Source organism: Trichosurus vulpecula, chromosome X (genome assembly GCF_011100635.1).
Source record: "Trichosurus vulpecula isolate mTriVul1 chromosome X, mTriVul1.pri, whole genome shotgun sequence".
Classification (NCBI taxonomy): domain Eukaryota; kingdom Metazoa; phylum Chordata; class Mammalia; order Diprotodontia; family Phalangeridae; genus Trichosurus; species Trichosurus vulpecula.
In genome coordinates, this window is record NC_050582.1 from 25,550,908 (window position 1) to 25,563,405 (window position 12,498).

General features: G+C 41.7%; 1 protein-coding gene across 1 annotated transcript in view; it reads left to right on the forward strand.

The window, feature by feature from the left end:
• The first annotated feature begins 658 nt into the window (after positions 1 to 658).
• The window catches only part of ABCB7 (ATP binding cassette subfamily B member 7), a 121,138-nt gene continuing 109,298 nt past the window's right edge, over positions 659 to 12,498 (forward strand). Inside the window, exon 1 of the mRNA XM_036739956.1 lies at positions 659 to 856. Coding sequence (XP_036595851.1) covers positions 680 to 856 — 177 coding nt within the window. The 5' untranslated portion in view covers positions 659 to 679. The remainder of the gene's footprint in view (positions 857 to 12,498) is intronic.

The window sequence follows — 12,498 nt, forward strand, 5'->3', positions numbered from 1 at the left end:
AAATAAAAGCAATAATCCGATTTAGAGATTCAGCGTGGTCAAGTTGTAAGATTAGAAGAGCTGGGTTCGAATGTAGCCTCTTACTTAAGCTGGGTAGCTAGTTGGGCAACCATGGGCAAGTCGCTTCACCTTCCTTCGGCTTCGGCATGACCCGAGGTGCCCCATATTTATTAGCGGATACGCCCTCCCTCCCCCATGCAGAAGTTGTGGACCCCCAAGCAGTGACTCAGGGTGGAAGTCGATTTTTAGGGGCAGGGAGACTTTCGTTTTGGGTCACACACAGTGCCAGCCTAATAAATGTTGACGGGCTTACTACATATGGAAGGAGCGCTCGAGTATCCGAGCGAGGAGTCACGGGCAGATAAGAATGGGGGGGGGTGGGGAGCCGGCAAGAGGCTCCAAGCGGAGTCTGGGGGTGTCCGGAGGCCAACACACCGGCGCTGGGTTGGGCGACAGCGAGGCTTCCGGGGAGAGGCCGGAGCCCCTATCCGGGAGCGCGCTTCCGCCCAGCGCCGCAGTCCCGGGCCCGGGAGCCGGCCGGCGAACGATGGTTGGAAGTAGCAGCTCAGGACGCAACAGAGGTGACCAAGGTAGTTAAGGTAGCCGAGGGGCGGAGACGCAAGCGAACTCCGTCACTATCCCACAATTCTTCGCGTAGCCACCGTTCTCCCCACTCAAGATGGCGCGCCTGGTGCTGTGTCCCCCGGCCGTGGCCGCTGCCTTTCATGAAAGGCAGCGGCTCTCGGCCGCGCTGCTTCGGCCGCTGGGCTCCGTCCTGAGCCCCGGCTTCGGCGGAGCCCGGCCGCGGAGGGCTGGCGGCTCGTGGGGAGGCTTGGGGAGCCGCCGAGCCTATCAGGTGAGGAGCGCTGGCCACATGGCGGGCTGGGAGGGAGTCGGGGAGGCGAGCCCGGCAGCCCACACCGACCGGGAAGCGGGGGGAAGGGGCTCGGACACCGGCGACCCCTCCGGAGGCCTCGGGCCGGAGCGCCGCCGCGGGGCGGGGGCGCCTCGGGGAGGTGAGCGCGAGCCGGGAGGGGGACGGAGCCGGGAAAGCTTTGGGGGGTCAGCGAGGGAGCGCACGGCCGGAAGGGGGGGGAAGTGGCCGCTCGGGGCTCCCCGAGGTCGGAGTGGGCAGCGCTGGCGCCGAGTCCACCCCGACCCTGGTAGGGCTCGAGAGGCAGCTGGCCCCGAGCGCTCCCAGCCCACCCGCAGCCCCGCGTTGAGCCGGCCACTTGCCTCGGGCGGCCCAGGTATGAGGAGTTGAGGTGGATTTTGAATCCAGATTCTCTTCTTCCCAACCCAGCGCCCTTTCCATTACATCACAGCTTCCGTCTTCCTGATTTAAGAGAGGGGGTAAACACATTCCTGCAAGTTCGCCCCTAGGTGTTTACCGACTGAAGGTGAACTGCCTGCTACTTTGAAAAAGTAACGGGATGCAGAAGTTGTGAACCCCCAAGCAGCGACTCAGGGTGGAAGGCAAGTTTTGAAGCGAGACGTAATAAAAATGACAGCGGATCACCTTTAGACAAATGACCAACGGAGTTGGCGTTCTCGTTGGCGGTGCCCCGTAACTGCGAGGCTCAAATCTGGTAACTCTTGCGTCTGCCTTCGAGCGCCCGAGTCCTCCCCTCCTCCTCTTCCCCTTCCCCTTGCCCCCAGTTCCTACCATTGTGACTATGGCTGGTCCTTTCTGCCTAACAAGTTCCGAGGCCTTGTGTATGTCGAAAGTATAGAGCCATTTGTTCTGGCTGCGGGTAATTAATATGCATGAGATCGTGGCTAGGGAATGTACTTTTCGTTGTTGCTTATTATGAACCCTAGCCGTCTCATTTTCTCTAAATATAGCATTTGGTCAGAGTAAATTGTTATTACTTTAAGTGTTTTACAAGAGCGTGTTATCTTTTTTCCTTCTATTGTTAGAAATGTTAAATTGCAACAAAATGTATCGTAGGAGTAGCTAGCTGAAAACATACTTAGATTTCCTCTGTCCTCCAAAGTTTCCCTTGACTCTGCTTCCATATCCTTCAACTTTCCTGTCTCCTTTTCAGTGTTAGACTCTTAGCTTTCTATTTTTCTCCCTAGGCTATTTTATGCATTCCTTTGGAACCTGGTCTCCAATCCACCACTCTACTATTTTCAAAGGTCAACATTGACCTCTTTTTTTTGTAAATAAGTTTTTCTTCATACTTTTTTTTAAACCACCTACAGTTCCCCATTGTTTCCCCACTCTCCATTCCCTCCCGGAGAGTTGTCCCTCAAAGATGTTTTTTAAAGAGGAAGGAAAAATAACTGCAAAACTTAAAAAATACTTTAAAAAAAGTATCATACAAAAAGTCGGACTTGTAGCGTTCCAGTGAACTCTCCTCTTTGCCCCCAGGGTAAACTGATTACTTGAAATTTTATCACCAAGAAGAATGACTCCGGTTTGGATACTCTATACCTTCTCAATTCATCCTCAGTTGTCTTCTTCTCTGATTGGAGGGCTGGAGGGCAGAGCACTAAACATCTCCCAAATCTTTCTTTTATAGGGCCAACCTCCCTAGTAACTCCATTCTCCATCAGCTGCCCTGCTTGGCTTCTACTCCAAGGAACCACATGCCCCAGTGGGCCCAGTACCTGGTGGTGTTCCCCCTCCCCCTGCTTTTCAACTTCCTTTTTATGTGTTGCCTTCCCCTTTTAGATTATCAACTCCCCTGGGGCCAAGACTGTTTTTTTTTTTCTTGTCTTATTTGTATCCCTAGTGCTTAGCACATGGTAGGTGCTGCTTATTGAATGTTTATTGAATTGAATCTTTAGGACCAATTTTAGTCATTGTTATTTTGTAGCATTCACTTTTTATTTTACTGTAGTCCACCATGACTTCTTAATTGCTAAATCCAATGTCCTTATTTCAATTCTTAATCTCATTGACCTTTTTGTAGCTCTTGGCAGTATCAGATATTCCCTCTGGATAGCCATCTGTGAGAGTCCTCTCTCCTGGTCCTCCCACCTGACTTCTCTGGTTTGTTGTCTTCCTGCTACTCCTTAAGTGTGGGTGTCTCCTGGGGCTGGGTCCTATACTCTCTTCTTTCTATACTCTCATTGGTGATCTCATCCTTTCCTTAGAATTCTGTTATCAAGTCTAAGCAGATGACTCCCATCTCTATATATCTTAACCCTAATGCTTCTGAAGAGTTCAAGCCCAGCATCACCAACTGTCTGCTTAACATCTTCACTTGATGATCTACCAACATCTGAAACCCAACAAAAATGGAATTTATTCCCCCCCCCCCCCCCACACGTTTGGCCCTCTTCATGTTTCTGTTAATTCTCTAACACTCAAATCTCAGAATAATTTTTGAACATTACCTCTACCCTGGCCCCTACATCTAATCAGTTCCCGGTTTCTTTCAATTTTACTTCCATAACATCTCTCCATTTACATTGCCACTACTCCGATTCAAGCTTTTGTCACTTCTCACTGGGACTATTATGATGGCCTTTTAAACTGTTCTCTTTTCCTCTAGTCTCTCCTCTTTCATTCTATCCTTTACATAGCTGCCAAATTATTATTCCTAAGACAGATCTGATGAAGTCACTTTCCTGCTCAAAAAACTCCACTTATTCTTCTTCTCAAAAGTCACTACTTCTAGAATAAAATGCAGACTCAAAAAGTCATAGAATTCCAGAATTGGAAGGGACCTCAGCAGCCACATCCAACCCAAAAGAAGCTCTTCTACTTCAGCCTACCCGAAGCATTCATCCTTTGACCTCCCAGTAAGGGGAACCCACAACTAGAGGGAATACATAGGCATCAAAGTATAATATATATAATAATTTAAGGCTTTCCTCAATCAGACTCCACCTTATTTTTTCCCATCTTGTTTTACATTACTTGCAACACTCCAAACCAAAAGGACACCTCAAATACAACACTTCATCTCCTGCTGCTATACATTTGAATAAGCTATTTCTCCATTGCTTGACTCTACTCTTCCTTCATCTGAGCTTGCCAAAAGCCTTCCTTCCCTTCCCTCAAAGCTTTGCTCAGCTACTATGCCATGAAGTCTTCCCTGATTTCCCCACCTAAAAGGGTTCTCTCCCACCTAAAATTTTCCCAGAATTCTTTCCATATATAGCATCTTATTTTGTATCATACATGTATTCCTCTTTCTCTCCCCTGTAAACTACACCCCTCCCCCCGCCCCCGCCTCCAGTTCCTTGAAGGCAATTTTTTTTTCCTTTGTATCCCCACACTGATCACTGCCTCTCCAGCCTTATTCCATACTTCTGCCCCCTTGAATTCTATGTTCTGACCAAATTGGCCTGCAAACTGTTTCCTGACTTGACATTCTATCTCCCACCTCCATATATTTGTACAAGTTGTTCCCCATGCCTGGAATAGACTCCCTCATCTCTGCCTCTCAGATGCTTGTCTTTCTTCAAAGCTTGTCTCAGGTACCTGTGAAACCTTTTCTGATCCACCTCAGCCAGTTTTCCTGTACTATACTTATTTTATGTATTATATCCCCATCCCCACCCCCCAGAACGTGAACTCTTTGAGAGGGAGAGACTGTTTCATTTATGACTTTGTGTAACCCTGTTCCCTGTACATAGTAGAGAATTTTAAAAGTTTGTTGAGTTTGAGTTGAGGAATTAGATTGATTTTTGATTCTGTCAAAATGATCAATAAACATTTAGAAATGTTATATGGAAAAGAAGGTGGGGCTCATCATGTTGCAGGAAAGATGACAAATGGATAAGCCAGAATGCCCTACTGGTAACCACAAAATGTAGGAAGGTGTAGAGCAGGGCTTTTTCACCTTTTTTGTGTCATGGGCAGTCTGGTGAAACTTATGAGTCCCTTCTCAGATCATTTTTATATGCATGAAATAAAATACGTAAGATTACAAAGGAAAGCAATTATACTGAAATAGTTATCAAAATATTAAGAAAACTAAGAGTCAGTCCTCTGTGGAAACATTAGACCAGAAATGTCACGTGAGAAGTGATGGGTAGGCTTAGAGATAATTTAGTTCAATTGTCTCATTAGAGTGGAAGAAACTGACACCTAGAAGGATTAAGTGAGTCTTCTCACTCCAAATTCAAGACTCAAGCCTTTGGGACACTCACTTTGGGACACTTTGGCACAATCAGCTTCTCAAGGTTTAAAGAGTTAATACCCCAGGTATTATTATAATTTTATCAAGAATACAGAAATCATAGTATACATTTTAAAAACATTATGATCTTATTTCTTATTGAGAAAGCCTTAAGGACTTGGTGGATCAAAAGGTTTTAAAACAGCTGTTATTCAGACAACAAGCAGATCCATATTTTTGATTCACGCAAAAGGTTGAATTGCATCATTAATACTTTCACTTTGATCTTAAGTTAAGGAGGAATTTCCTGTGTTATTTTTTTAAGGTTAATTTATTTTTAGTTTTCAACATTCATTTTCACAAGATTTTGAGTTACGAATTTTCTCCCCATTTCTCCCCTCCCCCTACCCCAAGATGGCATGCATTCTGATTGCGCCTTTCCCTAGTCTGCCCTCCCTTCTATCACCCCCCGCCCCTTCCCTTTCCCCTTACTTTCTTTTAGGGCAAGATAGATTTCTATACCCCATTGCATGTATATCTTATTTCCTAGTTGCGTGTAAAAACAGTTTTTAAAATTTGTTTTTAGAACTTTGTAGCAATAATGTTGCTAGCAGCTACTGTGGTTGTGTAAAACCAACAAGACCAGCAACAAGAGCTGCCAGCACAGGTTTTTTGATCTGCTTTACTAAGGAAAATAACTTCAAGGGCTTAACAATCTCACTTTAATCACACATACATATATAACTCACTTAGTTCAGGAGGAAAACCCAGCAACCTGAACTTCAGAACAAGTACAAATAAATTACAAACATACATTATAAACAGACCAAATACGAACCAACATCTGTGTTAGCAAAGTGGGGTGGGGCAGCAGTTACAACAGCTTGTCCAGAGTCACATGCCACTTTTCCAGTGAGTGAGAGCCCCAAGGGAAAAACGCCAACCTCTGAGTTTATGTATTTATATATCTTGTTCAGGGTCAACTGAACTCAAATCTACCCTCTAACCCGTGACCTAAAAGCCTCTGGTGTCTTCATTCAAACCTAAGCAAACCAGGTTTTCCCTTGAGGCAAGGAGGTCATAGCCCAAACTCTTCAAGGGCACTTGATTAAATAAGTGCAAAAAGAGAACACAGTAAAAGAAAGTCCCACCTTAATTACTGATACAGACTTTGAGTTCCAAATTCTCTCCCTTCTTACCTTCCCACCTCCCTCTCTTGAGAAAGCAAGCAATTCAATATAGGCTATATGTGTATCCTTATGCAAAACACTTCCATAATAGTCATGTTGTGAAAGACTAACTGTATTTCCCTCCATCCTATCCCATGCCCCATTCATTCAATTTTCTCCTTTGACCCTGTCCCTTTTCAAAAGTGTTTGTTTCTGACTATCCCCTCCCCCAATCTTTCCTCTTTTCTATCATTCCTCTCCCCCCCACCCCCCATCCCTTTCCCTCCAATTTTCCTGTAGGGTAAGATACCCAACTGAGTGTGTATGTTATTCCCTTCTTAAGCCAAATCCAATGAGAGTAAGGTTCACTCATTACCTTTTACCTGCCCTGTCTTCCTTTCTATTATAACAGCTTTTTCTTGCCTCTTTTATGTGAGATAATTTAGCCCATTCTGTCTCTCCCTTTGTCTTTCCAACATATTCCTCTCTCACCCCTTAATTTTATTTTTTTAGATATCATCACTTCATATTCAACTCACCCTGTGCCCTCTGTCTGTATATATATGTATATTCCCTTCAACTACCCTAATACTGAGAAAGGTCTCATGAGTTACAAATATCGTCTTTCCACGTAGGAATGTAAACAGTTCAACTTTAATAAGTCCCTTATGATTTCTCTTTCCTGTTTACCTTTTCATGTTTCTCTTGATTCTTGTATTTGAAAGTCAAATTTTCTATTTAGCTCTGGTCTTTTCATCAAGTATGCTTGAAAGTCCTCTATTTCATTGAAAGTCCATTTTTTCCCCTGAAGTATTAGCCTGTGGTTTTGAAATTTGAATAAAAGTAGTTCCCTACATTAGTGAAATCACAGGTCTAGGACCCCAACCCCCCATCTCCCATGTCTAACACATTGCCTTGCATATTCCATTTACTTAATAAAACTTGGAGTCATGCAACCTGGGTTCAAACATCAGCTTAGCAACTTATTTTACTACCTGTATGATCCTGGCCAAAGTCACTTAACCTCTCTGGGCTTCAATTTCTTCATCTGTAAAATGTAGGGGTTGGACTACTCTAAGGTCCTGGTCCCTTCATGCTTTAAATCTATGAACCTATGAAAAATCATCCTTTCCTCTTTGGAGAGCTATTGGTTATTATTCAGAATAATCCTTCTGCTGGGCCTTGCTATATATGCATTAAAAAATTATTATTCTTCAACTATCCTTGTTCTATATTTCTTTTGATTATGACATCTCATAACAATCATATATGTTAGTTACAATTTAATCTTATTTGGGAGTTACTTCAGTCATGTCAGCACATGGGTGACTACTAAAAATTTTTGTTCCCAAGTTTTGGAGGGAAACCTGTCCTTGAAACATAATATTTTCATATACAAAGTGATCTTACTAACCTGCCAGTATGTGGGATTCAATCAGAAAACATTGAAGTACTTGTTCTGTGCAAAGTAGTATTCTCAGAGCTCAGGAAGATACAACAATAAAGAAGTATTTTTGTCCTTAAAGAGCATGTAATCTAGTAGGGGTGCTAATGTACACAAATAAAGTTATATATGTATATGTTATAGAAAATAGAGTGATAAATACTTGACAGCCCAGGTCTCATGACTCCTAGTCATGGTCATAGCCCTCTCTTATTTCCCACTTAAACCTGGTATAGTGCTCTGTATAAAAAGATCCCAAGTAACTAAACTGCATTTTCAAAAAGCAGATTTTATTGTTACCTTTCGTTTTTACATCTCCTAGATTTCCCCTTGTATCCTTTTTCCCTTTCCCAGAGAGCCCTCTGTTATAAGAATATTCTTTTAAAGAAAAAGAAAAAAAAAGTTCAGTAAAATCAATCAGTGCATTGGAAAAAATGACATTCTATGCAGTGATTCAAGTTGGGGGCCCCAGACCTCTGCCAGGGAACATGGGGAGGTCCTTTTGTCATGATGGTTCTTTCCATTTACATTATTTGTGCATATTGTTTTCCTGGCTCTTTTCACTTCATTCTCTGTCATACATGTCCTTCCATGCTTTTCTCCATCATGCTCATCGTTTTTTAGAGCACAGTAATATTCCATAACATTCATGTAGTACAGTTCATTTAGCCATTCCCCAAATGATGGGCATCTACTTTGCTTCCAGAAAAAAACAGATATTATTGTGTAAATGAAATCTTTCATTTGTCAATGACCTCTTTGGGGTAATTACCTAGCAGTGGAATCTTTGGATCAAAGTGTATGAACATTTTCGTTTCTTTCTTTGCATACTTCCAAATTGCTTTCTAGAATGGCTGAACCAGTTGACAGCTCTACCAACAATGCATTATTGTGCCTGTCTTCCCAATCCTTAGAACATTGACAGGAATAGTCTTTTGTCACATTTGCCAGTTTGCTGAATGTGAGTTGAAACCTCAGAGTTGTTTTGATTTATCAAATGAGGTTATATTTGTAAAGTGCTTGGCACTTAGTAGGTGCCATGTAAATGTTAGCTGTTATTATTGTTATTATTATTTACAGTATTATTAGTGTTTTGGAGCATTGAGCTTAATTTTACAGAGCTCCAGTCACTTTACATTTACAGAAAAACTCTGAGATTTGTCCAAAATTTAGCTATCAAAAGCTTATTAATAAATGGAAATGCTTCAAGAGGGATATTTGATTTTGAAGGTCAATAATTTTTTTTAGTGTTTCACATGGGATGATTTTTAATTGGTAGTGATTGCTAGTCCAGTGCTCTTTGCACTAGATTAGTCTCTGTTTACAGTGAATCATGATCTTGAAAGGTGCATTTTAAAAATTGGATTTATTTTTGTCAGCATTTAAATTATAGGTTTATGAAAATGTACTACCAAATCCGATCTAACAAACATTTCTTTTTATTTTTAAAAAAGATTTACAAATGCTTTATTCAAGAGTATTTCCAGGCGCGTAAAGAGAAGTTGCAAGTTAATAAGGTTAAAAAAGAAAGAACCTATACATGCTGCTGTACATTCACCATAAATTTGTGTAAAAAAATCATACATTTATTTGTTCAGTAAATACCACCCAACATAAAGGGCAAAATTAAAACAATAATTCAACAACCACTGAAACCAATGTCCATTCATTTAGCAGCAGAGTTCTTTGGTTTGAGGAGACAGAAGCTATTTTGAGAACATTGGAAGATGTAAAAACAGGGGACAGGGAGCAAGGTGTTGTGGCCAGGTGGTCACACCAGATATTTGACAGGAGTGTTACTCACAATGATGTGCTTATGGTTGAAAGCTTCTAGATTTAATATGCCACTAGTACCACTGGTGTTTGAAATTGAACCCTATAACTCAATCCTATATTCCTAGAGACCTCAAAGCAACCTTTTCCTTAGATTTTCCTTGGCCTTTTCCCATGCCAACTGCAGAGGATAGTGAATGAAGACAGCTCCTCAGGTTCAATTTCCCTTCATCTTATGGAGTGTAATGTGTAGCTGCAATGACTTTTGATCTGGCAGGGAACTGGATTCTGGATATGTTATGGATTCCAGACAGTGTCCTGGAAATTCCTTTTTTCTTATGGCACAAATGAGTTGGTTTCAGGTTTCATCCTTTCCCAACCACCCATCTCCAACTCCTGTTTAATCTCATCATAAGACAGGCATATTGGTGTGATATAGCTCATTAGTTTACACTATCTGTACTGGGATCTGCTGGCAGAAAAGAGACTTTTTCTTGTCATCCACAAGCTCCCACTGCATTACCAATTTAGTACTAGGATATTCACTCTTCATTGGCAGTTTGTTCAAGTAGCTATAGGTTTTGCCTTTTTCAATGAGACAATTGATGCCACTCGTAATCTTTCCTATCCCAAAGCCTGATGAGTAGAAGGGTACCCATCACAAGTCCATGCACTCAAACTGGTGACGGTAACATTGACACTACAGGATCCTCCTTTGTGCATCTTGCCGGACTCTGTTGGCAAGACTTTGCATTCACCTCTTGGACTTTTCTGTCCACAGAGCCACAGTCAGTGAAGTGCATTGGCAAATCCAGCGGCACTGAAGGCAACAGTAGAAGCACCATTTCCAAGGTGGTCATTGTTAGGGTTATGGGCTCTGAAGGCTGAAACTCCAACAAGCATTTAGTATGCATCTGCTTGTTCAAGACTTATAAGCTATGGGGGTACACAGACAATGAAAAACATTTCCTGCCTAAATTAGAACAGTTTGTTGCAGCAACTGAAAATGAGAGCTCTTTAATTTTGAGAACTTTAAAAATGAGGAGGAGCCTTGATCAAATTCTCTTATTTCAGCTTCTTCATTTGGCAAATACCTCTTCAAATGAGCAATTGTGTGGTAACCCTGCTTCTTCATTAGGAAGGGGAAAAGAGAGCTCATATATAAAACATGTTCAAAGGAGATTTATTAAAGGATCATCTTTACAGTCAGTTGGAGATAGGAGTGAGATGCTATTGGCCTTTGAATCTGTATCTAGATTGAGATGATCATATGTTGTAGTTTCCCAGATTGAGTGGTTTCAAAGATGGCCTCCTAGCTTTCTCTTTAAAAACAATTTTTTATTGATATCTTCTGTTTCCTGCATCAGCATAGTTTCCCCAAGTATCTTTTCCCCTTCCCTTACCTCTCCCTTCTATCTCCTAGCCATCTCTTATGACAAATAGTATTTTTTAGAAAGAAAAAAAAATCAGCACAATAGATACATTGAAAAAGTCTGAAAGCATGTGCAATGTGTAATACCTGTGGACCTCCCACCCCTACAAAAGGGTGGGTTGGGAGTGTCCTCTCTTATCTCTTTGTGAGATACACCACTGTGGGGATCACAGGACCCACTAGGCAGGGTCAGACCCTTAGGAAGACCCACGTGATAGCCCTTTAACATGGCTGTGGGGATCATAGGACTCCTTAGTCAGGATCAGGAAGTAAGCCTGAGATGTGCTTCTGCAGCTCATTGCTTTCCTGGTTGCATAACCTTCGGAAGATCCATGCGATGGCCCGCTCTCACCCAAAGACCTCAGAGTGGGCAGAGGAATGCGTTTATTAGAAGCTGATGTGTTGCTCATTAGGAACACCCACACAGATACCAATGCAGGAGTGAGGTTAACCAGTTCTACCCTCCTTGTCTGAGTTAGGATTAGTTTACATTCTTCATTTCCCTACGTTCCCTTCTTAATTTATGCAGATTATGTACACATGGTAGTGAGGAAACTTGACTGACCCCTCAGGCTTGAACTGGTTGTTCCAGGCTAGCCTTTCTAGTCCCCCTAGCCAGGATGGCCGTTGTCTTAGTAAGTGAGCTCCCCCACAGCTATTGATTATCTCCCAATAACTTCTGTGGGACCAAAACAAGATACCTTAATATCCTTTCTTACAACTTCATTCAAGTCTTGTTTGATCTTTGTAGTTTTGTTATATTCACTTTGATTTTTTTTTTTTGGTATTTTTGTTCTTTCCATTTACGTTGTTATTCTGTATATTGTTTTCTTAGCTCTTTTTACTTGGCTCTGCATCAGTTCATATAGATCTCTCTGTGCTTCTCTGTATTTATCACACATCATTTCTTACAGTGCAATAATATTCCATTACATTCATGTATCACAATTTTTTTAGCCACTCTGCAATTGATGGATATCTATTTTGTTTCCAATTCTTTGCTTTTACAAAAAGTGCTGCTATAAATATTTTGGTGTATGTGGGGATTTTCTTCCTATCAATGGCTTCCTTGGGGTAATAAGCCCAGTAATATTGCCTCTGGTTGAAAAGGTATCAGCATTTTAATTGCTTTTATTTGCATAATTCCAGATTGCTCTCCAAAATGATTATATAAGTGTGCATATCATTCTATCACCCCTCCAACATCAACTTTTGATATTTTCGGGTCATTTCTGCCAATTTGCAGAGCATAAGGTGAAACCTCAGGGTTGTTTTGAATTGCATTTCTCTTATTAGTGATTTGGAGCATTCTTTCATGTGGTTGTGAATACTTTGCAATTCTTTTGAGAACTGTTTATTCATATCCTTTAATAACCTATCTATTGGGAGAATGGCTGGCTATATATATATATACATATATACACACACATCTTAGATACCAAGCCCTTATCAGAGAAATTTGATACAAAGATTTTTCTCCGTTAGACCACTTCCCTTCTTAACCTAGATTTATTAATGTTGTCTATGCAAAAACTTTTGAGTTTTGAGTAATCGAAATTATCTGTTTTATCTTTGGTCATTGCCTCTGTCTTTCCTTTG